At 36.2% G+C, this 27,096-nt stretch overlaps 1 protein-coding gene across 1 annotated transcript in view; it reads left to right on the plus strand.

The window, feature by feature from the left end:
* The window catches only part of DNAH12 (dynein axonemal heavy chain 12), a 97,074-nt gene that overhangs the window by 60,387 nt on the left and 9,591 nt on the right, over nt 1-27,096 (plus strand). The window contains exons 25-35 of the mRNA XM_008071746.1: nt 1,687-1,827; nt 4,036-4,194; nt 4,368-4,512; nt 8,864-9,014; nt 9,221-9,474; nt 10,460-10,600; nt 17,061-17,198; nt 20,510-20,743; nt 21,958-22,146; nt 24,144-24,247; nt 25,419-25,623. Of these exons, the coding sequence (XP_008069937.1) occupies nt 1,687-1,827; nt 4,036-4,194; nt 4,368-4,512; nt 8,864-9,014; nt 9,221-9,474; nt 10,460-10,600; nt 17,061-17,198; nt 20,510-20,743; nt 21,958-22,146; nt 24,144-24,247; nt 25,419-25,623 (1,861 nt within the window). The remainder of the gene's footprint in view (nt 1-1,686; nt 1,828-4,035; nt 4,195-4,367; nt 4,513-8,863; nt 9,015-9,220; nt 9,475-10,459; nt 10,601-17,060; nt 17,199-20,509; nt 20,744-21,957; nt 22,147-24,143; nt 24,248-25,418; nt 25,624-27,096) is intronic.

Consider the following 27,096-nt stretch of genomic DNA (forward strand, 5'->3'; position numbering starts at 1 on the left):
AATTCAATCCTGTACAAAAAGGTCTACTCAGAGAAATGTCACTATACTCAACCATTTCATCCCATTTCCATGGTCCCAACTATTACCTTTTTAAAATCAAAATTGTAATTTTGAGATAAGTGTAGATTCACATGCAATTATAAGAAATAATAGAGATATCATGTACCCTTTACCAAGTTACCCCAATGGTGACATTTTGAAAACCTATAGAACAATATCACAACCTATATATTGACATTAATACAATCAAGATACAGAACATTTCCACCACCACTAGGATCCCCATGTTTCCCTTTTATAGCTATATTCACTTCCCGCCCATACCTACTCCCTCTATAACCCTTGGGAACCACTAATTTGTTCTCCATTTCTGTAATTATATCACTTCAAAAATTTTATATAAGAGAAATCATATAATGTGTACCTTTGAGAGTGGCTTTTTTCACTCAACATAATTCTCTGGAGATTCAGATTGTTGTGTTTATCAGTAGTTTGCTCTTTTTTTTTTAACTGCTGAGAAGTATTTCATGATATGAATGTACCACAGCTTGTCTAATCATTTACCTTTTAAGGACATCTCAGTTATTTCCTGTTTGGGGCTCAAATGTTAAAACTACTATAAACATGCATGTACTTGTGTTTGTGTGAATAGACATTTTCATTTCTCTGAAATAAATACCCAGGAGTACAATTGCTGTGTCATGTAGTAGTTGCTTATTTATTTGTTGTTACTGTTTTAGGAAACTGCCAAACTGTTTTCTAGAATGACTGCACTATTTTATATTCCCACAAGTATTACGTTAAAAAAATGAACTGCAAAAACTGAAACCAATTTTTAAATATGAGAGTGTAAAAAAGAAAATATAAGCTATAACTCCACCCAGAAATAACCATAAGTTATTTTGTCTATATGTTTTCTGACTTCCCATGAATTTAAAAAAAATGTGTAGATCTTTATCTAGATTTTATGTTACTTTTGGACAGGCATGTTTCATAATTCTTTTTTTTTTTTTAGATTAGAAAATATAGTTTATTTAAAAATAAATTAGAGAGAGGGAGAGAGATTCACCTCCCCAAGGTGGGGGAGGAGGCCAAAGCCAGGAAGCATGATAACAGCCATAGCTCAAAGAGCACATGGCCACACCAGAGTCTAGCAAGGCAATGGCCTGTTTCACAATTCTTTGTCTCTTACATTTCCCTCCTTAGCATAGAGCCCCACATTAATAGGGATCTAGATTTTTTTAAAATTAACAGATTGTTTTCGTGGGGTAGAATAAGAAATTTAGGATTTTGAAAATAGAGAAATGATATAAACCACTTTTCACTTTCTCATACAATTATACTTTATTTTTTACAACTTTATTTTGAAGTACTTAAGATTCACAAGAAGTTGTGAACAGAAAAATATGTACAAAGATATTTTATGAACCTTTACTGTATTTCTCCATTGTTAACATCATGTCTATAGTGCAATATCACAACCAGGAAACTGACATTGGCACAATCCATAAAGCCTATTCAGATCAGATTTCACCAATTTTACATGAACTCATGTGTGTATCTGTGTTTCATATGTTTTTAATAGTGAATACTTTCATAAAGTAAAAAGTGTGTATATTATTTTATGTTACTTATATTTTCTTAGTTTTGTTTGACAATATATTTTCCTGTCTTTTAACCTTTTAGTAACAAATCCAAAATTTTGGAAAAGCGCCTACGATATTTAAATGACCACTTCACATACAATTTATATTGTAATATATGCCGATCACTATTTGAGAACGACAAGCTGTTATTTTCCTTTTTATTATGTGCCAATCTTCTTCTGTAAGTTACTTGCTTTTTCTTAGTTTACTATTTTTAAAACTCACTTGGAATCTAATCTGTAAATATGACTTCTCACAGAAAGATATAATATTGTGCTTTGCTTAGTTCATTATTTTACTTGTGCATTTCGTGGATAACAATGGCTTCTACAGTAGTATTGGTGTTTTGATGTTTATTTGATTTTTAAAATTTACATAATGCAGAATAGTTCACAAAATATTAATGTACAGTTCAATAAATTCTTACAAAGAGAAAATCTGGCCAAGAAATAGAACATTCCCATCATTCCTGAAGCACTTCTTCTTGTACTCCTCTCATGGTCTGCCTGCTTTCTCCCCAACTACTATTCTCATTTCTAACATTGCAGTTTGAATTTTATATAAATGAAAGGCAAGTACTATGAATTCCTTTATCTGACTTCTTTTCCTCAACATTGTTTTTATGATTCATTCATGCTGTTTCATGAGGCTATAGTTTATTTGCTGTGATTGTATTATAGTATAGTAGTTCATTGTTCAGCTTGTTTCTTATTGTGAGAATGGGAGTGATGATTTCAAATTCCTTACATTATCTTTCACAGAGACTTAAATAATAAACAAAAAGTCTTTTACGTTTACTCACATAGTTACCATTCTGATGCTCTTTATTCTTCTGTGTGATCCAGAGTTCCATCTGTCTGAAACTTCTTTGAACACTTCTTGTAGTGTAGGTCTGCTTCTACTCATCTGAAAAATAAATCAGTATACTTTTATTTCAGTTTTTGTATTTTTTATCTTTAGAATTTGCATTTGATCTCTTTAATATTGCCAATTTCTTCATTATGTTCATATTTTGCCTTAACCCCTTCATCATGTTTATAACTACTCTAACATTCTTGTCTCCTAATTAAATTCTTTCCTTTCTATGTCTATATCTATGGTCAATTTTTCTCCTGGTTATGGATATTATGAATTTTATAGTGGCAAAATTTGGTATCTCTTTAAAGAGTTTTAGGTTTTACTTTTCCAGGTAGTTAAATTACTACTGGATTAGTTTTATCTTTTCAAAAATTGTGCCAGGTGCAGTGCTTGTGCCTATAATCCAGCTACTCAGGAGGTTGAGGGGGGAGGATCACCTGAGCCCAGGAGTTCAAGGGTACAGTGAGCAATGATCTCTCCACTGTACTCCAGCCTCAGTAACAGAGCAAGACACTGTCTTAAAAAGAAAATTTCTGTTTAAGCTTTCTTATAGCAGTTTTAGAGTCTTAACTCTAAAGCTATGTTAGCTTCATTACTAAGATGATTCCTCTCATGTCACCACTGAATTCTTCTAGTGATGAACAAAGATTCAACTCTAGCAAGAACTTATATTTCCCAGTCCTATGTGATCTCTGGGAGCTATTCAGGTAACATGTTACCTGACCTCTTAGAGTTTTACCCTACTAACTCATACCTCAGTACAGCCATTTGCTATATAATGTTTCAGTCAGTGATGAACCATATATGTAACAGTGGTTCCATAAGATTATAATATTATATTTTTACTGTTCCTTTTCTATATTTAGATACACAGATACTTACCATTGTGTTAGAATTGCCTACAGTATTAAGGACAATAACATGCTATACAGGTTTGAAGCCTAGGAGCAACAGGTTATACCATATAGCCTAAGTGTATAGCTTGCTATACTATCTTGTTTGTATAAACATACTTTATGATGTTTGTACAATGATGAAATCACCTAATGATGCATTTCTTAGAACATAGTCCCGTCAGTGTTTATCAGTAGAATCAAGAAAACACTTTACGCAGATTTTTGGAGCTCCTTTGCCATTCATTTCTTTCCTCTGACATTCTTCCCACAAATTCCAGTCATTTCTCAGCTTTCCTTATTCTAATCTCTGTCTCTTCAACTCAGCAATACTGCCAAGCTTGGATTTTGATCCCCACCCTACTCTGTAGCCTGGAAAGTGCCTCTAGGCACCTCCAGTGGAGCCATAGGGGTCACCTTATTCATCTCTCTTCTCTCTCAAGAGCCACAGGCCTGTGCTGGCTGTTGTATAATTTCCAAAAACAGTTGTTTCATTAATTTAGTCCAGTTTTCTAATTGTTTACAGTAAGAGGATAAGAACAGTCCTGGTTATTACATCCAGGCTATAAAAGCAGAAGTTGACATCATTCCATTTTTAAATCAACAGTTTTACATCAGTCCTTATTTTGGGCATACAGGGCAAGGAAAGAGATTGACTACCAGGAACTGATGTTTCTTTTAACTGGAGGAGTAAGTCTTAAGAGTGCTGAGAAAAATCCTGATCCAACTTGGCTACAGGATAAAAGCTGGGAGGAAATTTGTCGTGCAAGTGAATTTCCTGCCTTCAGAGGACTCAGGTAATTGTTTAAATTTGATGGTTTAGCATTGAATAATGATAGATACATTTGTTCTATAATCTAGTGATTTTTAAATGGTCGTACAGCTGTCTCATTTCTTTCCCTTGTTCACCAATCTCTTTTTAATTTTTTTTTTCAGTGAAAGGAATAATTATTAAACTTTTTTCCATTAGGGAGCATTTTTGTGAGCATATACTTGAATGGCGGGAAATTTATGACAGTAAAGAGCCACATAATGCTAAATTTCCAGCACCAATGGATAATAAGCTGAATGAACTACAGAAAATAATAATTCTTCGGTGCTTAAGACCTGATAAGGTAAAAGACCAACATGTTCTATTTGGATAAAATTTGCCATTTATGAAGTACCAGGTTTAAAAGTATTGTTAGCTGATTTTTTAATTCTCACACCAAATACTCAAAGCAGTTGATATCCTGCCTTGGGTTCATTGATCTCCTTGGATCTGCTAGTTTTTTGTTTTCCTCAATTTGAGAATATTTTTGGTCATTATTTCTTCAAATATTTTGCCATCCCACCCAGGATTCCAATTATATACATGTTAGATTATTTAATGTTATGCCATAGGTAACTGATAGGCATTCTGTTAATTATTGTTTAATCTTTTGTATATTTATCTTTTAGTTTCTTTTACTATCTTTACATTTGCTGATTTCTTCTTTTGTAGTGTCTAATCTGCTATTAATCCCATCCAATTAATTTTTTATTTCAGCAATTTTGTATTTCATCTCTGGAAATGCTATTTGGTTCTTTTTGTATATTCTAGTTCTCTTCTTACTCGACTCATATTTTCTTGTAAATACTTGAACACAGTTATAATAACTTTTAAAATTCTTGACTGTTAATTCCATCATTTTTGGATTTGTTCCTTTTTACGGATTTTACTCTTGGTTATGGATGATTTTTTTCCTGCTTCTTGGCATGTCAAGTAATGTTTGGATGTTGGACATTGTGGATGTTACATTGTGGATGGGTTGGATTTTGTTATTTTCTTACAAAGTTTATTGAGTTTTGTCCTGCTAGTTCAGGGGTCAACAAAAATCACCTGTGGGTCAATCCAGCCCATGGCCTCTTTTTTTCTAGCCTATGAACTAAAAATTTTTTTTTGTATTTTTAAAGTGTTGTTTAAAAATAAGAAGAATATGCAGCAGAAACTGTACGTGTCCCACAAAGCCTAAAATATTTACTATCTGGTCCTCTATAGAAAATGTGTCATTCCCTGTGACTATGTAATTAAGTTACTTAGATTTAAATTGTTCCTTTCAAAGTTGTTTTAAAAGATTTGTTAGGGCTGGTCTAGAGTAACCTTTATTCAATGCATAGTTTAGCCCTACTACTAAAGTGTCACCCTTCTGGAATCTTTACCAAATGCCCAAGTGATCACCACGGACTTCCTACTGTGGCTATTGAGAAGTTCAATGACTACCAGTCTTGCATGAACTCTGATAGCACCCCAGACTCCTAACTCTAAGCCCCTCCATAGCTCTTTGCTTGACCTCATACATACACACCATAGTATTCAGCAAAGATCTAAAGGTTCTGTTATGCAGATTTCTGGATACTCTCTCTTAGTTGAAGCTGCAACTTTAGCAGGCTTAGCCTCTTTGGATTCTTTTTCTTGTCTTCCCAGCTCAGCATCACTGTGTTGCTCTGCTTTCAATCACTCTCCCTGTTCTGTAGTTTAGAACATACTTCCAAGGAGAAAGCTAAGAGAATAACAGGGTTCACTTTTTCTTTTTCTCATGGATCACAGTCCTACACCACCTATATTGCCCAATGTCTGAAAATGATTGCTTCATTATTTTTGCCCATTGTTTAGTTGTTTATGGTAGGAGTGTAAATCCATTTTCTGTAACTACATTATGGCTAAAAACAGAAAATGGTAGAAGTCTTGTACATGTCACAAGTTTATTAGTTCAAGTATGTACAAATATTTTTCTACAGGTGAGATAAATAGGCTGATACCAATGTTCACACATTTAAGAAAGGTGATTATGGTGTAACAAAAGGAAACATTTTAAATAGAAAAAAAAACCTATGTTCATACTTTGAGTAATATTAAAGAAAAAATTATCTATGATAAATGCTAAAATAGTAAGAAAGACCTTGCTCACAGCTATCACAATAGGAGAGAGAGATGAAGCTCAACTTCTAATACAGGAGGGACATTTGGGGATTTATAGTCAAAGAATAGGTTGTGGGGAAATTACCAAGAAGAGACATCAAAGACAGGGGGAATTCTTGCTCACCAGACCAGCAGAATTCTTGCTGAAAGCAAGCCAAGGTGATCAGATATCCCCTGGGTGATAGTGGTGGATGAGGAATTTGATCAGATATGGAGGGCGATCAGATGTAGAGAGTAGGAGATTCTCAATAAACTGACTTCAGGAGGATTCTTGCTATAACTGGGCTCTTGAGGACAAGGTCAAGTAGAAAACAATGCTCAGAGGAGCCTAACCTAACGTTTGTTCAAGGAAATAATCTTCATCAGTAAGTAAGTTACACCACATATGATAAGAAGGTGTTGAAAGTGATTGTAGTAGCCCCCTCCTTCCTTTTTCTGAACTCCTTCCTTCTTTCCTTCCTTCCTTTCTTTTTTTTTCTTTTAACATTTTGTGTTTTTAGTAAAGTCTCACAAGAAGCATTATCTCATTCTCTTTGAGTAGATTCAAACAGAGGTCTACATAATTACTTTACTCCTGAGTATTTCTCCTTACTTTAACTTCCAAAGACCGTTGTACATTGTTAAAAACTTACCTAATTCTTCCCTCCATGATAGTTGTGTTATATGTGTGTGAAATCATTATATGTGTGTGAAATCACCTGTATTAACTAAAATTAAAATTAGCATAGGGCCACGGGGTAAAAACTGTAGAAGAGACCTGAGCCCTACAAAGGTGCAACTATGATTAAGAAATGAACAAATATGTTGTTTTTAAGTTTGTTTTCACTTCAACAGAGAGTAATTGATTATCTTCATGTCCTGAGCCCTGGGGAGGGAGAGGCTGCCTGCAAAATATAAGCATATTTTTCCTTAAACCATTAGCATAAAGTTGCACAGGTCTCTTTGATGACATCCTCAGGTTTGATCGACTGAGTTGAAGGGCATGAGCAACTCTAATCTCCAGGGATCCCACCTCCCATATACCTCTATAATGGCTTACTGCCTAGGGTCCAGTAGCCGTTGGTTACAGGACTTGCTCTATAGATAGCCTCTGTTATAAAACCTAAGAATAGTGTTTGAGATGTTTTTCAGACTTTATACTCTGACGGACCCAAGGCCCCACCTGGACCCAGGACACATACTATGAAGCTGACTCCCTCCCAGAAAATTGTTCTGCACACAAAGACAGTTTTGACATTCCCTCATGACGTCATCCCCAACCAATCAGTGTGCCCGTTCTCTAGCCCCCTGCCCATGAAAATATTCCTTAAAAAAATCCTTGCCTAAGACTCTCAGGGAGGCAGATCTGAGAATTGTCTCCTGTCCTCTTTGCTCAGCTGCTTTGCAATATTAAACTCTTTCTCTACTGTAACAGCTGTGTCTGTCTGAGTTTCTCTGGGTAGTGGGCATAAGAACCCAGTCAGGTTGTAAAATGTATGTATCACTAGACATAAGTCCCTTGAAGCCTAAAACAATGCTTTAGTCATTGTTTTATTACAATAGCCTCCCTTGTTCATGGTAAACTGTCGGAATGAATAGCTTTGCATCTGGGAAACACCTGCCTATTTGCACTTCACAGAATGACTTCCTAATGGGCAATAGCAATGTTCCAATACCTCATGTGGGTTTATTGCTTTATCTGACATGCTTGGAAACATGTTTTTACACACAGTAGTACTTATCCATTAGAATATACAATAATTGTCTGTTTATTTGTTAAGGTTTCCCTCTAGACTGTGAGATTCTTCAGGTTGAGACCCATGCTCTGTATCTCTAGGACTTAGGGCCTGGCAGGTGGTAGAAGCCTAATAAACATCTATGTATTAAGTTGAATTGAATGAACTAAATAGAGTTAAAGCCTATATTATTCAGGGTTCTCCAGAGAAATAGAAAAAAAGGGAGAAGAACAGATTGATTGATTTAAAGGAATTGGCTGAGATGCTTATGGAGGCTGGCAAGTCTGCTTGGTAAACTGGTTGACTAGAGATCCAGGGAAGAGTTGATGTTACAGTTCAAGTCCAAAGGCAGTTTGCTGGCAAAAAATCCCTCTTTCTCAAGGGAAATTAGGCTTTTTTCCTCTCTCTCTTTTAAGGCCTTCAACTGATTGGATGAGACACTCCTGCATTATGGAGTGCAATCTGCTTTACTCAAAGTCTACTGATTTAAATATTAAACTCATCTAAAAATACCTTCACAGCAATGTGTAAACCAATATTTGATCAAATATCTGGGTATCATAACCTTACAGGTCATCTTTGGCTTATTTACCTAACAATTTGCCCATCTTTCTTTTGGATTGTTAGTTTCATACTATCAATTTATATACACTTTTTTGTATCTCAGGGAAATTATTGCTTTGTCTGTGTTCCTGTATGCTTTTCTTGACCATCAGACTCAAATTTTATTCTTTGTTGTTTCTAAATAACAATCAAAGCTGTTATGTGAAGCAAAAATTCTCTAAAGATCATATCTTCTCTCTTCAACAGATAACCCCAGCTATAACCAATTATGTAACTGACAAACTAGGGAAAAAGTTTGTAGAGCCTCCACCATTTGATTTGGCTAAGAGTTACTTGGATTCAAATTGTACCAGTCCCTTAATTTTTGTGCTATCTCCAGGAGCAGATCCTATGGCCAGTAAGTGCACATACTGTAAACTCTTAAGAAATTATAAATTAAGCATTTTACTCAATACCCATTTCTTACAGTATTATAAATCGGTTAGAATATCTAGTATTTATAGGAAAAGGTAACTAGAATTTTTCATGATAAAACACCTATTTGTAAGGCATATTTTATAATTCTAGAGTAAATAGTGTGACCATTTTTTATACCCCTCATAGGCCTGCTGAAATTTGCAAATGATAAATCTATGTCTGGAAATAAGTTTCAAGCTATTTCACTGGGACAGGGACAAGGACCAATTGCAGCAAAAATGATAAAAGCAGCAGTAGAAGAAGGAACTTGGGTTTGCCTACAGAATTGTCACCTTGCAGTGTCTTGGATGCCTACATTGGAAAAAATATGTGAAGATTTAACTTCTGAAATCTGTAACTCATCATTTAGGCTTTGGCTCACAAGCTATCCATCCCCAAAAGTACGTTTATTTCCTATAGTGTTCAGTACATTTATTTAGCTATTGTATATTTTAATCAAGCTTTAGATCAGGGATGACTAACCTGTTGGCTTCCCTGAGCTGCATCAAGTAAAGTGGAATTGTCTTGGGCCGCACATAAATTATATAACATAGTGTACATATATAATAAGACTTTTTTTTTTGAGTTGGAGTCTCACTCTGTCGCCCAGACTGGAGTGCAGTGGCCGCTCCCAGCCACCACAGCCTCGCCTGCCGGACTCCAGCAATTCTTTCGCCTCAGCCTTCCAAGTAGCTGAAACTACAGGCGCATGTTACCACACCCGTCTAATTTTTTGATTTATTGTAGAGATGAGGTCTCGCCAAGTTGCCCAGGAGGATCTTGAACCCGCGGGCTCAGGCAATCCACTCACCTCAGCCTCTCAAAGCGCTGGGATTACAGGCTGAGCCACCGAGCCTGGCCAAGACTTTTATTCTTTATATTTTTGTTATAACATTTAGAAAAATGAGAACAATATAAGGGTAGTGGAAAACTTGACCTTTTTGTAAAACTAATCTATCAATTTCTGGTTCAATGGAAGTGGTCACAATTCTTAGTGAGTTCTCAAGGTGCTTGTCAGAAATGTTTGTTCAAATCTTGCTCTTTGTGTGCTTCATAACTGAAAACCTCTGCTCACAGATGTACGTGCTGCCGGAAAGCGATATCATGAATAAAGCGTGATTGTAAACTTCAAAAACAGAACTACACATAGGTTCACAAAGAAAATAGATGCTAAAAAACACATGATGTTAAAAAATTTTGTGGGATCACATTACTAGCTGACCCGGGCCACATGCATGCCTGCTTTAGATGTGTAACCTCAAGAGGTTTTACAGATATTTGTGGAACCCTCCATTATACCTATTTTTTAATCCACTAGTGTGTATGCATTTTTTTATGGCCTGAACTTGCTATCTTGTGTAATGTTCTCCATTTATTTTGTCTTAGTTCCCAGTAACAATTCTACAGAATGGAGTAAAAATGACTAATGAACCTCCCACAGGTCTTCGGCTAAATCTCCTCCAGTCATACCTCACTGATCCAATTTCTGATCCTGGGTTTTTCAAGGGATGCCAGGGAAAAGAACTGGTAATATTCACCTTTTGAAACTTTTAAAATATGTTTTATAGTGATAAAATATGGAAATGCAAAATTTTTGTTTAATAATGTTTTTATAAAAATTGTATTTAACAATTTTTTAAAACTTTAAGCATCTTTTAATTTTAGATTGGGGGTGCACATACATGTTCATTACATGGATGTATTGTGCAGTGGGGGGGACTGGGTCTCAGGTGGTTCATTCCCCACATAGTGAATATTGTGCCCCAAAAGTAGTTTCTGAACCTTAATCCCCTCCTTGCTTCCCCCTTATTGGTGTCCCCAATGTCTATTATTCCCATCTTTGTAGCCATTTAGCTCCTGCATATAAGTGAGAACATGCAGTGTTTAGTTTTGGGTTTCTGAGTCCTTTCGCTTAGAATGATCTCCAGCTTCATCCATGGTGCTGCAAAGAACATGATTTCATTCTTTTTTATGGCTGCATAGTATTCCGTGGTGTACATACCACATTTTCTTTATCCAGTCAGTTGTTGATGGGCACTTAGGTTGGCTCTGTGATCTTGCTATTGTGAAAAGTGCTGCAATGAACATAGACTATAGGTATCTTTTTTTGTATATTGATTTCTTTTCCTTTGGGTAGATCCTTTCTAGTGACTTTGTTGGGTCAAATGGTAATTCAATTTTTAGTTATTTGAGAAATCTCCATACTGTATTCCGTAGAGGTTGAACCAGTTTACAACCCCACCAACAGTGGATGAGTGTTCTCTTTTCTCTACAACTGTGCCAACATCTGTTGTTCTTTCATTTGCTATTAATGGCCATTCTGACTTGTGTGAGGTGATATCTCATTGTGATTTTAATTTGCATTTCTCTGATATTTAGTGATATTGAGCATTTTTTCTTATGTTTATTGACTGTGTGTCTTCTTTTGAGAAGCATCTATTCGTGCCTTTTACCCAGTTTTTGATGTGGCTTTTTGTTTTTTTATGTGTGGAGTTGTTTAAATTCCTTGTAGATTCTTTGTGTTAGGTCTTTGAGGCATAGTTTACAAATATTTTCTCCCATTCAGTAGATTTTCTGTTTGATTGTTAGGTGATTATTTCTGTTGCTATGTAGAATCTTTTTAACTTAAGTCCCATTTGTCTATTTTAGTTTTTGTTGCAATTGTTTTTAGGGTTTTTATATTAATTATTTGCCTAGGCCAATGTCTAGCAGGATGTTTCCTAGGTTTTCTTCTAATTTTTATAGTTTCAGGTCTTACATTTAAGTCTTTGATCCATCGTGAGTTAATTTTTGTATAAAGTAAGAGATAGGGGTCCAGTTTCATTCCTCTGCATATGGCTAGCCAGTTTTCCCAGCATCATTTATTAAATAGGGTGTCATTTCCCTGTTGTTTATTTTTGTTGGCTTTTCAAAGATCAGTTGGTTGTAGGAATGTGGTTTTATTTCTGGGTTCTCTGTTCTGTTCCATTGGTCAATCTGTCTATTCTTGTACCAGTACCATGCTGTTTTAGTTACTATAACCTTATAATATAATTTGAAGTCAGGCAGTGTGATGCCTCCACAATTGTACTTTTAATTAGAATTGCTTTGGCTATTAAGGCTCTTTTTTGATTCCATATAAACGTGAGGATTATTTTTTCTAGTTCTGTGAAGAACAAAGTGGGTATTTTGATTGAGATTGCATTGAATCTGTAGATTGCTTTCAGCAGTATGATCATTTTAACAATAATGATTCTTCCAATCCATGAACATGGTAAACTTTAAGCATTTTTTAACACGACAGAAATTGTACCTATCTCATTCATCATTTTATTCCCAATAGTTTGTGTTCTGCTTCCCACATAGTAGACATTGAAGTAAGTATTTGTTGAATGAATGACTGTATTGCAGTTTGTAAACCAAAGCTCAACAGTGGTTTTGATTTAGACGTGAGAATATAAATCTATTTTCACATCATTTATTTATTCTTTTAACAAATATGTGTGCTAGGCCCTCTTCTAGGTAGTAGATATAAAGTAATGAGAATAAAATAGATGCACCAGAGAAATCTGCCTTCATGGAACTTAAATTCTAGTAAAAATGGTTAGTCTGCTATTAATGCTTTTCAGTGTATTCATCAAAACTGTTTTGTACCAGAGTACTGGGGACTTTAGGGGACCCAATAAATAATACTTATTTCCCTGCCTGAATGCTTACCTATTGAGAAACAGGTAGAAATATAAACATGTGGGAACCAAATTATAAGCTTAATTATTGATATAGACTAAGTTGGAAGGTATAGCTTATATCTGTGAACAAATGAGTTTCATATTACTGAATCCTAGAATCAATCAGATTTATCCACCCAGAGGAACAAAGGAAAACTCAATTTCCTGCAAGACATTCACTCTGAGAGAGAAAGGGGAAGCTGGATTAAACATATCTGATAAATTTTCTTCAAATTTACTAATCAGATAACTCACTCCCTTCTCCAGCAGTGAGTACAAGGATGGAGAAAAGTCGTTAATTAATGTAAAATACATTAGTTGAGGTCTCTCCACATGAGAGGAAACAGAACTGGGGAAGAATCACCCCTCTCCCTTTACCCTGCATATATTATTTAGCATATTTGTCTATTTGAACTAGAAAAAGAGTGATATTGAAGGTAAAATAAAGGACTAAATTCTTCGAAAGTCAGCTAATTTCCCTCTACTTAGTGATACTTTCTGTATGTCCCTAGTTCTGTGCAATAATTTTGTTTGGTAACTCTGGAAAAGAGAGAGGATATTTTGTGGTTTTAGCAAGAAGGAGGTTAGTAGAATGGAGAAGGTAGTATGATGTCTGATCCCCATTAAGAGTTTTAGCTTCTGCAATTAGAGGAGACAGGGCCAGAAACAGGGAAAGGAAACTTCGAAAGATTCTGAGTATAAGCAGAGCTAATTTGGGACACACTGACTCAAAAATTGTGCTGAGTTGGAGAAGAAGCACTCTCACTCTTGTATTGCAACACTGAGTGAGCAATGTTGGTACCCTAAGTATTGGGGTTTGTGGGACATTCTAAGTTAGCACCCTTGCCATGTATCGTCATTTTTATGATGAACAGTGACAATGAGTAAGGTTTCACCAAGCAACTTCTCTGGTAGTATAAACAAATGGAAGCTGGGGTAGGTGAAGTAAGAGTATAAATGCCCTATCACATGGGTTCTCAGTGTACTACATCAGGTTCCCCTGAAGAGCTTGTTCAAATGAATGCCCTTTGATAAGGCTAATTTCTGACAATTAGGTCATCAATAATTTGAACTATCTTCCTTTGGCCATTAAAAGTAAATATAATTTTTATAGTCACAGTTTATTGATATCTTGGAATCTGAATTACCTAGCAAAATGACAAGATACTAGTTTTTTTTAATATATATTTGTCTCCTATACTCAGGTGAATTCTTCTTAAAGGCAGGGACACATTTCTATATCCCCATTCATTCAATAAATATTTATTGAACAACTACTAGGCACAAGACACTCTTCTAGGAACTGATGATATGATAATGAACATATATATAAAAATCCCTGTCTTCATGGAGTTTATATTCTAGTCGAAGGAAAGCTGTGGAAGACAGGTTCAACCATAATCCCCATAAGCCTGAGAAGGCTATTAAAGCTACAGGGGTCAGTACTCCACTCCTGGGATTCTGATTTGCAAAATTTGAAGTAAGGCTCAAGAACTGGTATAAATATAGCACATTATAAGCCACAACTAAGTAAAGTTTATCCCTGGGTTGCAAAAATGATTCAGCTTACAAAAATAAATTAATACGGTACACATTAACAGAATGAAGGTTAAAAATCATAGGATCATCTCAATAGATACAGAAAGAGCATTTGACAAAATTCAATATTTGTTCATAATAAAAACTCTCAACAAACTAGGAATAGAACAAAATTACTTCAACATAATAAAAGCCAATATGAAAAGCCCACGACTTATATTATACTCAGCTGTGGAAAACTGAAAACTTTTCCCTAAGACAGAAACAAGGCAAGGATGCTCACTCCTTAGAGCTAATCAATGAATTCAGTAAAGTTGCAAGACATAAAATTAATATACAAAAATCAGTTGCATTTTTAGACACTAATAACAAACCATCTGAAGAGGAAATTAGGGAAACAATCCCATTTACAATAGTACCAAAATCAATAAAATACTTAGGAATAAATTTCTAGGAAATGAAAGACTTGTACACTGAAACCTACAAAATATTGATGAAAGAAATTAAAGAAGACGCAAACATGGAAAGATATCCTATGTTTGTGGACTGGAAGACTTAAAATTGTTAAAATATCCAAACTACTCAAAATGATCTACAGATTTAACTTAGCAATCCCTATCACAATCCCACTGACTTTTTTTTTTTAAAGAAATAGAAAAAAACAATTCTAAACTTCATAAGGAACCACACAAAAAATTTTTGAATAGCCAAATTAGTGTTGAGAAAAAACAAAGCTAGAGACATCATACCTCCTGATTTCAAAATATATGCATATTACAAAGAAATCACCCCACACATATGAGGTCAACTAATCCTCAACAAGGGTGCCAAGAATATATAATTGGGAAAGTATAGTCTTTTCGACAAATTGTGTTGAGAAAACTGGATATCCACAATGCAAAAGAATGGAACTGAATCCTTACCTTACACCATACACAAAAATCAACTCAAAATGGATTAAAGACTGAAATGTAAGACCTGAAACTGTAAAACTCCTAGGAGAAAACATAGGGGAAAGATTCATGACACTGGTCTTGGCAGTAATTTCATGAATTTGACATCAAAAGCATAAGCAACAAAAGCAAAAGTAGACAAGTGGGATGAAATCAAACTAAAAAGCTTCTGCATAGCAAAGGAAACCATTGACAGAGTGAAAAGGTGACCTATGGAATGGGAGAAATTATTTGCAAATCATTTATCAGATAAGGAACTAATTTCCAAATATATAAGGAATACCTACAATACAATAGGAAAACAAACCAATAACTTGATTTTAAAATGGGCTAAAGAATTGAATAGACATTTCTCCAAAAAAGACATATAAATGGTCAACAGATATATGAAAAAATGCTCAATGTCACTGTCAGCAGGGAAATGCAAATCAAAATCACAATGAGGTACCATGTCACACCTTCTAGGTGTGAGATCCACCCACATAAATCCACCTTCCCCCACTCTTTCTCTCAAGATCTGCTTTTAGAGAACCCCAACCTAAATAAAGTCCAAAGATAGATGTATTTATTCCATTTTCTAAAACTTCAAGGATGGCCCTGCCTTAAGAAAACCCATTGTAGAAAATATAGGTACATTAGGTAGTTGCTGTCATTGCAAAAAACTTCTTGCCCTATTAAATGTTTTAACACAGTATTCATCTAGCATATTTTAAAAATACTTTGATTTATTTACGTTCCAAGAATACCTCTATTCAGTAAAGCATACTGTACTTGCATTTTAATATTAAATAATTTCTGTTATTGCGTCACATAAAAATAGTAGATGAACTTTCACTGGATTTTTAGCTGTGTTTGCGATGGTCTAACTTAAAATACATGTTGTGTATCATATTTGAAATTTACTTGGGAAAACCTTAAAGAGATAGGCATCCATCCTCCAGAGTACTAAAACACGTTTAGTGAGAGGTCCAGGCTACATACACATCACACACGTGTGGATGCCACAAATAGTTCAAATAAACAATGATTTTTAGAATGATTTCTAAATAAATTGGGATTTATTTATATCATAATGATTAATCATTCCCCTGCACTTATAGTCTCAAGCTTATGCAAGCAAGTTTACAGAATAACATTTGAGTATTGAAGTTGTAAATATCCACAGGTAATAGCAAGGTATTATTAGCCAATACTTTGGTAAAATAGGAACGTGTTTGCACTTTAATAAAGCTTTATATTACTGTGGTTTGTCCAGCTTTGGATACTTGAATTAAGTCATGGAATGAATACTTTTTATAGTAAATATCATTTCAGATAGCATTAAAAAAATAAAATAGATGTTTGGGCCAGGCACAGTGACATGCCTGTAATCCCAGCACTTTGGGAGGCGGAGGCAAGAGGATTGCCTGAGCCCAGGAATTTGAGACCAGCCTGGACAACTTGGCAAGACCTTGTCTTTACAATAAAAATTTTAAAATTAGCTGGACATAGTGACATGCACCTGTAATTCTGGTTACTTGGAAGGCTAGGGGGGAAGGATTGCCTGAACCCAGTAAATTGAGGCTGCTGTGGCTGTGAGCTTGCCACTGCACTCCAGCCTGGGCAATAGAGTGAAACTCTGACTCAAAATAATAATAATAATAATATAATTAATAAAATAAAAATAGATGTTTATAGAGATATGTAATCATAGAGTCTTATAATAAAAAGATCACTCATCTATTCCCCTCATTTTACTAATGAAAATCTGATGAAAGTTTTTCTTATTGTGTACTTTTTATATTAAAGGCCTGGGAGAAATTGCTGTTTGGAGTTTGTTTTTTTCATGCCCTTGTGCAAGAGAGGAAGAAATTTGGTCCTCTTGGTTGGAATATTCCATATGGATTTAATGAATCAGACTTGCGCATTAGCATTCGACAACTACAGGTAAAATTAGAAAGAAATTAACATTTATGAAGGATCACTATTTACCAGACTCTAGGCAAGTTCTTTTGCTTGGAATAACTGGTTCAGTTCTCCCAACACCACCAGTAGGTGAGTAGATAGTAATAACTATGGTTTATGAAGCACTATCTTTGCCTGGATTCTTTCTGCTGCAAGTAATGGAAAATCTGATTATCTCACATAAAAAAGAGGTGCAGAGAAAGGACAAGCTCTGGGGTTTGTTGATTCAGCAACACAACAGTGTTGTCATCAAGTACCCTGGTTCGTTCTTTTTGCAGTGCCATCCTCAGTGCTGACTTTAAATATGTCCTCACCATTTTCTATATTCCTCCTCCGCTCAGTCAATTCTACAGTTTATCTATGTCAATTAACAGAAACAGCCTGTCTAAGCAGAAAAGTAATTTATTGAAAGGTTTATATGAAAGCTCAATCACCAAGACAGCTGCAGAGCCAGGCTTCAGAATTATATTCAGAGTCATGCCATGTCTGATAAGAACAGAATCTCTACCTGTGTTGAATATTAGAATCACAGCTTGCATTTAACTGCCCCATACATTCTAGTCTACTGCAGGCCCTCTGATGTCATGACCACATTCAAAGAGATGCTTTGTTGTTCCTGCTTCTTTGTACCCAAATCCCCCCCAGTTAGTCTAAGGTGGATGCATCTGAAGTGCCACGCCCAGGTGACAGGCATAGACTTTAGCTCTAAGAGAGCTTGGGGAAGTGAGTAGTTGGCTTTTCACACAACCACAAAATATTAATATTTTTCTGCTTCTTTACTGTTCTGGAGGGCCTTTATGAAATGGGGCCTCATGAAGGGAAAAGGAAAGTATTGATAAAGCTGAATTAGGAACTACTATATTTCAGCCAGGTAGGTTTTTGTAAGGCTACACATATTTAATCATTTTTATACCAACGTGTAAAATAAATTGTAACAGATGACTTTATAGAAATTATTGACATTTTACCAACTTTTGAAAAACAATACTAAGGCAGAAACCTTGAATGGAAAAATTCTGTCAATTTGAAAATCCTTTTAACAATTATTGAAATTGGTACTTATGGAATTTAAATTTATGATGAAATGACATTGATTTTAAACATTGGTTTTTAAGACCAAGTTAGTTGGTACAGCCTAAGCTTGGAAAACATTTTTCTAAAACCATCATACTGCATATAATAAATCAGTTGAGAATTCTGCATCTTCTCGCCGGGCCCCAGCCTGCAGCCCCTGGTATCATCCACCTTTCTAGTCCCAATGATTGGCAACTGCAAGCATCAGCTGGATCCATCTTTCATATCTTCAGGAACTGGAAACACAAGAGGGGATTAATCTTTAAACTATCTTCATCTAGTCATGCCAACAGGTTACCTCTCTCCAAACAGGCAAATCAGAAAAAAACAAACAAACAACAACAACAAAACCATGGTTAAGTGGATAGACAACCAGGGAATGAGTTGTTGGTCTCCACTTCTTGCATATGCCACAAATTTAACATTACATTATCTTGGGATCTCTTCCTTTAGTTTTGGGGATGGAGGGGACCCAGTTAAACATACCTTTCCCCTTACCAAAAAGATAAGAAAGAGAAACTTTCCTCTTTTCACAAGTATCTCATTCCAAAAAAGATGGTCTTCCCCGTTTATCAATCCTCCTCTCATATTTCTTGACATTTCTTTTCCTCCTAAAAATGTGGGAGTCTCAAACAAAGAATTGGGCCTTCTTTTAATTTGACTCTGGAGAATTGACAAATATGAGCAAGAACCCCCCAAACAGAATTTATTTATTAAAAATTGTGTATTCTTACATGTATAAATTTCAGTAACCTTCAAAGTACTCTCCGTTTGATGAAATACATCTATTGAGACACTTTTTTTCACTGCTCAAAATAGTTCTTGAACTTGTTAATTTGGATGTCTTTTAGTGTTTCTGCCATTTTTTATTTCACTTCTTCCACATTGGCAAAATGTTTCCCTTTGAGGACTTTTTTCATCCAGAGAAACAAAAACAAGCCGCTCAGGGTAAGATTGGGTGATTAGGGAAGGTATGGCACTGGGACATTGCCGGTTTTGGTCAAAAACTGAACACTCAGTGTGGTGTGGGCAGGTGCGCTAATAAATTACTCATTATGAAATAGACAAACACATTGAAAGAATTTCCAAAAAAAGTCACTGAAGCCAAACACAGCCTCTTACAACAACACTATTTGTTACACTGTTGCCAATGGGTTCCTAAAACAATTACCTAACAGTAGAAACCTATACTACAAGGGGCCTGCCCACCAAAAGATAATTCCAGGTTTTTGGAGTCCCCCCTCATATATTTCTTAACTATGCACCATTTCTACTATAATTCCTGCACTATTATGGTGACTTTTTTTTTTTTACTATTAAGTTAACTTTTATGGGCAAGAAAAGCTATCATCCGGTAAAACTTGCATCATTCCAGTACACGTACTACCAAAAATTCCTGCATATTGCAAAACGCATGGAATCTGGAAGAAATAAATTCAAGCCTTCATATTCACTTTTCAAGACTAATTTCCTACTCTACAGTTACTGGGAGTTGAATATGGCAATGTAAAAACTATGTAAATAGTAGTTTTTATTGCTATTATTACCATAATAGGAAAACTAGAAATGATATGTATTACCTCCCTGTGGAACTATGTCACAGTGCATGACTGAGGCTCTAGCACTACAGTTTGAAATTGCTTTGTTTTTATTACACAGTGAGAGATGTCCTAAACCAGGCACCTGGTTCTCAGCCTTGGCACTACTGGCATCTTGGGCCTTATAGTTCTTTGCTGCGGGCAGCAGTCCTGTACACTGTCTAGCAGCAACTCAGGCCTCTACTCAATAGATGCCAGGGATCCCCCAACCCCCACCACAGTTTTGACTATCTAAGTTAACCTTCAGACTTGCCAAATGTACCCTTGGGGACAAAATTGACCCCAGTTGAGAGTCAGTGCCTTAAAACAAGGTTTATCCAAAGTTATATGAAAAATACTTGGTAATCTCCATGTCATTTTTTTCATTAAATGTTTTTCTCATTAAGAGGCAATACATGTTTATTTCCAAAAACTTGGAGAGGCAGATAAGCAAAGCAATTTAAGATTTTTATCTTAACATAAACAATACCAACCACCCAATGACAACCCATAATGATAATTTCTTCAACTCCTCTTCTAGATAGATAGGTAGATAGATAGTAGATATTTAATACTGTCTTAAAATAGAAACAAAGTGAAAAACTTAAAGGTTTTCTTTATTTCATTTTTATTTTGTTTTAGTTATTTATAAATGAATATGATACAATTCCATTTGAAGCTATATCTTACCTGACTGGGGAGTGTAATTATGGAGGAAGAGTGACAGATGATTGGGACAGACGTCTTCTGTTAACCATGCTGGCTGACTTTTACAATCATCATGCAATTGAAAACCCTCACTATAGGTTTTCTCCCAGTGGAAACTATTTTGCACCTCCCAAAGGCAGTTATGAGGACTACATTGAATTCATTAAGGTAACTGATGTCACTGGAATTAGGGTTAAATTTATGCATGATTTTTCTAAAAGCAAATAGTGAAATGTTTCTCTCAAATATATAGGTTTAGACATTATTATAACTTCAGTCATCCTTCCTTCCTTCCTTCCTTCCTTCCTTCCTTCCTTCCTTCCTTCCTTCCTTCCTTCCCTCCCTCCCTCCCTCAATCTATTGTCCTCAGTCTATTGTCCAGGCTGGAGTATACAATAGCACAATCATGGCTACCATAGCCTTGACCTCCTGGGCTCAAGCAATCCTCTGCATCAGCGTTCCAAGTAATTGGAACTACAGGTGTGCACCACCATGCCCAGCTAATTTATTTATTTATTTATTGTAGAAACAAGGTCTCAACGGGTTGCTCAGGCTGGTCTTGAACTCCTGGCTCAGGCAATCCTCTTGCCTCAGCCTCCCAAAGTACAGGGATTAGAAGTGTGAGCCACCACACCTGGCCTTCACTCAACTTTCAATGCCTTTTTTTTCCTAGCAATTACTGAAAATTGGAAAAGTTTGAGTCTTCTGTTATTTTCTGTTTAGTTGATTTTTAATTATTTTGGTCTGTACTTCTGCCCTATGAATTAAGGAAAAACTTTCCCTCTACTCTCTTAAGTTCAGTGGCTACAGCCTGCCATTTAAACTGACAAACAACAGAAAAACAGAAGAAAAGGCATAGAATTTTTATTGATGTTAATATTTTTATGTGCACAGGGGCTTTGCAGAGAAGGAATGACAACCAAAAGAAGCAGTTATTCTTGGGCATTTACCATTTTTACAGAGGGTAATAAATGGTGGAAAAGTGACTAGACTAAAAAAAGGGGATTGGGGCTTCTGGGGACACTAAATTGTGGGAAAGTAATTAGGAAATATATGGGGGAAACTAATAGAAGATAAGGGTTATTTTAGTGAAGTCTGTCATCTCAGTACCACCTTTTTTTTGTCTATAGTGTTGAGGGTAGTTCTCCTCATCCTGGTACAGGAGAGGGGGAAATATATGCCACTGTCACAGAGCGAAATGTATGACCTGCTTTTAGGCAGATAAGGAGATGGCAGAGAACTCTTTCTGTAGCTGTTGGTTCTGAATTGCCTTCAGCTTAAAATAATCCTTATGCTAAAGTAGCATATTTTGGGGTGACATGTTCCGATCCCCCTCAATATCCTGTGATAATCTGATACATGCTTAACCTATTTTCTGGTAGAAACTTCCATTCGTTCAGCACCCTGAAATATTTGGATTACATGAAAATGTTGACATCTCCAAGGATCTTCAACAAACAAAAAGCCTCTTCAAGTCCTTACTCCTCACCCAGGGAGGCTCCAAACAAACAGGAGCCTCCGGAAGTACTGACCACATTCTATTGGAAATTGCCAAAGATATTCTCAACAAGGTAATATTTAGCTAAAATATGTTGCTTATAATATAAATAAAAATGATACTGAAATGATAATCTGAAAACGGCGTGTGCCAGCATAACCTTGAGCAAGTTTTGCCTCTCTAAGCATTAGTCTCCAAATCTCATAAGTGGTGATAATAGTACCAATTTTATGAGGGGTTTTTTTGAGAACATTAAAGAGACCATTAATTTAAAGTGGTTTGCAAATGTCTGGCACATAGTAAGTTCTTAGCAACTGTGGTTGTGAATGAGCTTGTGTAATGAGAAATGATGATGTTATTGTTTCAAAATAAAAGATAGAGATCCTATTTATTAAATAGGGGAAATGTTCTGAACTTGTGGTTCAAGGAGAAATGGCTTTTAATCTATACCTGAAGAAGTGAGGAGGCAAAGGGAGATAAGATCAGTGCTAAGTCAGCCATTACAGCTTATTCTTTTCATAGTAGCCCAATGTACTTAGCTCTACTAAGTAGCACAGCTCTCTATTCTCACCTTTTCCTGCAAGTCCTAAATTTAATAAAGAACTACTAAGTGAACTTTTTAAAGATTGTGGTCCTAAGTACAGATCTTCACAATACCCTCCCCCCACCGTAAGTACTACAGCTATCCCCGTATTTCATCGTCAGGCGCTCTGACAGAGCAGAACCTGGCCCCTGGTCCATGTGCCTTCAAAGTCCATGGGAGCCTATTCACCATAAACCTGACTGTGACCACTGGGAAGGAAGGAGAGCAGCACTGGCTGCAGCTGTGGAAGAAAGCAAACTAGCCTGCTCCAGCCCTGCTCCTGTGCTGCTGCCTCTGCCATTTCTCACCCCTGGTCCCCACTGCTTCTGTGGTTCATCACTGTGAGGAAGGGTTCTTCTTACCCTTACAGGAGTATGGCTTTTACAAGATCCCTAACAGGGTACTTGGCAGGGGCTTTGGGGACATCTTTGGGATAAAGGAGTTATCTGAGCCAAAGGGCCCTTTATGACATCACCCATAGTGACTCAGAAGGATTCTTTTGCACCACCCAGGGGCCATCACCTAGGGACAGTCTGGGAAGCTCAGCCCTCTTGGTTTAGGACTTCCCTAATTGGGAAGTTCCATTGTCCATTTAGAAGTGTGAATTCCAGTGTCCTGGGACTTGATCATCAGTCCCAAAGTCCCCTTTGCTTCTTAAGCGTCTCTGAGGTGCCTCACAGAAATTAGACACTTGACCTTCCCTCTCCCAATGCCCTACATTACACTGATTATTTGGAGTCAGTTGATAATTTATTAGAAATAAATATACAACAGTTGTGAAATGGTATGATAGTTTTATCAATGGAAAATAATTTTTAATTTACAAAAATACATTTTAAAACTTTCCAGAAATATATCTTTTGCAAAGTGCTGTAGTAGTTACATGGGCCTTAGAGTTAGAAACCTATAGATTTAGACAGACAACTTTATTTATTTATTTATTTATTTTGAGTTGAAGTCTCACTCCTTCACCCAGGCTGGAGTGTAGTGGCATGCACGCACACGGCCACCCCAGCATCGACCTGCTAGGCTCCCGATGATCCTTCCGCCTCAGCCCTCCGAGTAGTCGAAACCATAGGCACCCGCTACCACGCCTGGCTATTTTTTATTTTATTATAGAAACAAGATCTCGCCAAGTTGCCCGGGCTGGTCTCAAACCCGCAGGCTCAGGCAATCCACTCGCCTCTATCTCCCAAAGTGCTGGGATTACAGGCTGAGCCACCAAGCCCAGCCAAACAGACCACTTTATGGCTGTGTGCCCTTGGGCCAGTTAAACTCTCTGTAAATGTCCTCATCTGTAAAATGGAAATAATAATGGCCCCCTAACATGGTATGGAGAGGATTAAATGAGATAATGTGTGGAAAGCAGTTAGCACAGTGCCTGGCACACAGTGACACCCTCGTGTTAGCTGTTATTGATATTATGGTTGAGTAAAGCTAGACCCATTCTGAGAGTAATTTATGATCTTCAAAATCTATTCTTTCAGCTCCCTAGTGATTTTGACATTGAAACAGCACTCTTGAAATATCCTGTGACATATGAAGAGAGTATGAATACTGTGTTAGTACAAGAAATGGAAAGATTTAACAAGCAAGTATCTACATCCCCAGTGATTCAGAAGGCAACCAACCACAGTCAATAAAAAGATACAGTGGCACTGAATTGAAAATTTTGAGGTTATCAAAACCTGCCGTTTCATTAGAATTTCCCCCCCTTTTTAAGAGTTCTATAACCTCCTGCCCTAGAAGAGAGCGTATCTTTTATAACATAACAGATGATGGAAAATAAATCTTTTCCTACTGGTTAAAAATATTCATTAATCATAGCTTCTCACCCACCTGTTACTATTCTTCTCAGGAATTAAAGACAAAATAAGCCTTAAGTAGGCTTATGTGCAGTCCCATCTTTTGTCATTTTTCTGCTACCTGACATCCATATACCTCCCTTTCCTTACTGAGTTTAATTCAGCCCATGTAGGCTGATTTGATACCCCATAATAGCAAACAAATTATTTGCTTTGAATTTTTTACTGAAATTTTCTACAATTTCATACTGGTTTAAGGAATGGAGAATTGTTTTGGTTATGAATGTTCTGTAGTGTTTCTGAGTTTATTTTGGTGTCCAGATTTATTGACAATTAGAATAAAATAAATTAAAACACTTGATGCTTTAATTAATTCAGTATTTATTTTATAAAAATGTGTTCACTTAAATATAATAGTATGCTGTCTCTCAGCTACCTAGGCTTTTAGCAGCTGAGACAGTGAGGACAAGAAATATATTTATGGCATTTTTAGCAGTGTGGACCTACATGGGAAGCAAAATATTGGCAAATGTGTAAATGAATATACAGATTATGTTTTAATGCAGTGTTTCTCTAGTTTCAGCCATTGCATAACACCTTTATAACTTTCATATTTGCATGTCACCTGTAATATTGTTTACCTAATATTTTTCCTTAAATGATTGTTTAGATTAGCCAGATCCTAAGCAGAAATAACCAGCGGGCAAAAAATTGTAAAATATAGAAAGTTGTATTACTTTCTATATTTCAAATATGTATGTAATTATTAAAATGAAAAGTGTTCAAACATGTACCACCTAAAATTACCTCACATACTACCAAGTGGAAGGTATCCACACCTTGGGAAGCATTTCCGTAAAGCTGTGAATGAGATTCCTGCTACTCTTCTTTTTGAAAGACTATATGTTGATACTTACTGTCATATATGTGTTGATGACATCATTTCTTTCATTGCAGTTTAATTGTAACTATACGTAATACTCTACGGGACCTTGAGAAAGCTATTAAGGGTGTGGTTGTAATGGATTCTGCATTGGAGGCACTCTCTGGCAGCTTACTTATTGGAAAGGTTCCAGAAATATGGGCCAAGCGATCATACCCAAGTCTTAAGCCCCTAGGAAGTTACATCACAGATTTTCTAACCCGGTTGAAGTTTTTAACGGTAAAAAATTATTTTTATATGTATGAAAAAATTTATTATATATATATAAATATATACACACAAATATATAAAATTTTATTTTTTCAGTTGATTGGGGAAATATTAGTTATTGGCTGTGGTCACTTGAATGTCTCTGATACTAAATGAAATGTGATTAGTACTTTCATGGTATTCTAACCAAAATTTTAGAATATTGAAAAAGGCACACATTTCAAAGTACTGAGTAGAATTAAAACTTTACTTTACCTAAACTCAAGTAATATGTGACATTTATATTTTTGAAGATTTTAAGTGTGTGGTTCTCTGAGACCCACAATGTAATGTTGTCTTGTAATTTTAATATTAATGATAAGTCACAAAAAACCTGAGGCTTGTACCCCAAAATTTTATCAGTGCAAGGAGGCTTTTATCAGTGTAAGGAGGCTTTTGACAGACTCCCCTGGGTTTTCAAAGTATAGAATTATATTGTCCACAAAGAAGGATAGCTTAACTTCCTCTTTTCCTGTTTGGATACCCCTGATTTCCCTCTCTTGCCTGATTGCTCTGGCAAGGACTTCCAGTACTATGTTGAACAGGAGGGGTGAGAGTGGGCATCCTTTTTTTTTTTTTGAGTTGGAGTCTCACTCTGTCGCCCAGACTAGAGTGCAGTGGCCGCTCCCAGCCACTGTAGCCTCAACCTGCTGGGCTCTGGTGATCCTTCTGCCTCAGCCTTTCAAGTAGCCGGAATTACAGGCATGTGCTACCACACCCGACTGATTTTTTTATTTATTGTAGAGATGAGGTCTCACCAGGCGGGTCTCAAACCCGCGGGCTCAGGCAATCCACTTACCTCAGCCTCCCAAAGCACGGGATTACAAGCTGAGCCACTGAGCCTGGTGAGAGTGGGCATCCTTGTCTTGTTCCCATTCTGAAAGGGAATGCTTCCAACTTTTGCCCATTGAGCAAAATGTTGGCTGTGGGCTTATTATAGATGGCTCTTATTGTTTTGAGGAATGTTCCTTCTATGCCTAGGTGTTCAAGAGTTTTTACCAAGAAGGGATGCTGGATTTTGTCAAATGCTTTTTCTGCATCTAATGATATAATCATATGCTTCTTGTTTTTATAACTGTTAATGTATTGAATTACGTTTATAGTCTTGCAAATGTTAAAATAGCCATGCATCTCAGAAATGAAGCCCACCTGATCATGGTGTATGATCCTTGAGGTGTTTTGGATCCTATTTGTTAGAATCTTATTGAGAATTTTTGAGTCTGTGTTCATCAAGGAGGTTGGCCTGTAATTCTCTTTCCTTGTTGAGTCTTTGCCAGGTTTGGGTATCAGTGATGTGCTTCATAAAATGATTTGGGGGAGAGTTCCATCTTTCTTGATTGCCTGGAATACTTTTGATAAAATTGGTATCAACTCCTCCTTGTATGTTTTGTAGACAGTTGCATTTCTATACACCAGCAACAAGCAGGCCAAAAACCAAATAAA

This window comes from Carlito syrichta, unplaced genomic scaffold, assembly GCF_000164805.1.
Source record: "Carlito syrichta isolate Samal-C Ts95f unplaced genomic scaffold, Tarsius_syrichta-2.0.1 Scaffold314704, whole genome shotgun sequence".
NCBI classification, from domain to species: Eukaryota; Metazoa; Chordata; class Mammalia; order Primates; family Tarsiidae; genus Carlito; species Carlito syrichta.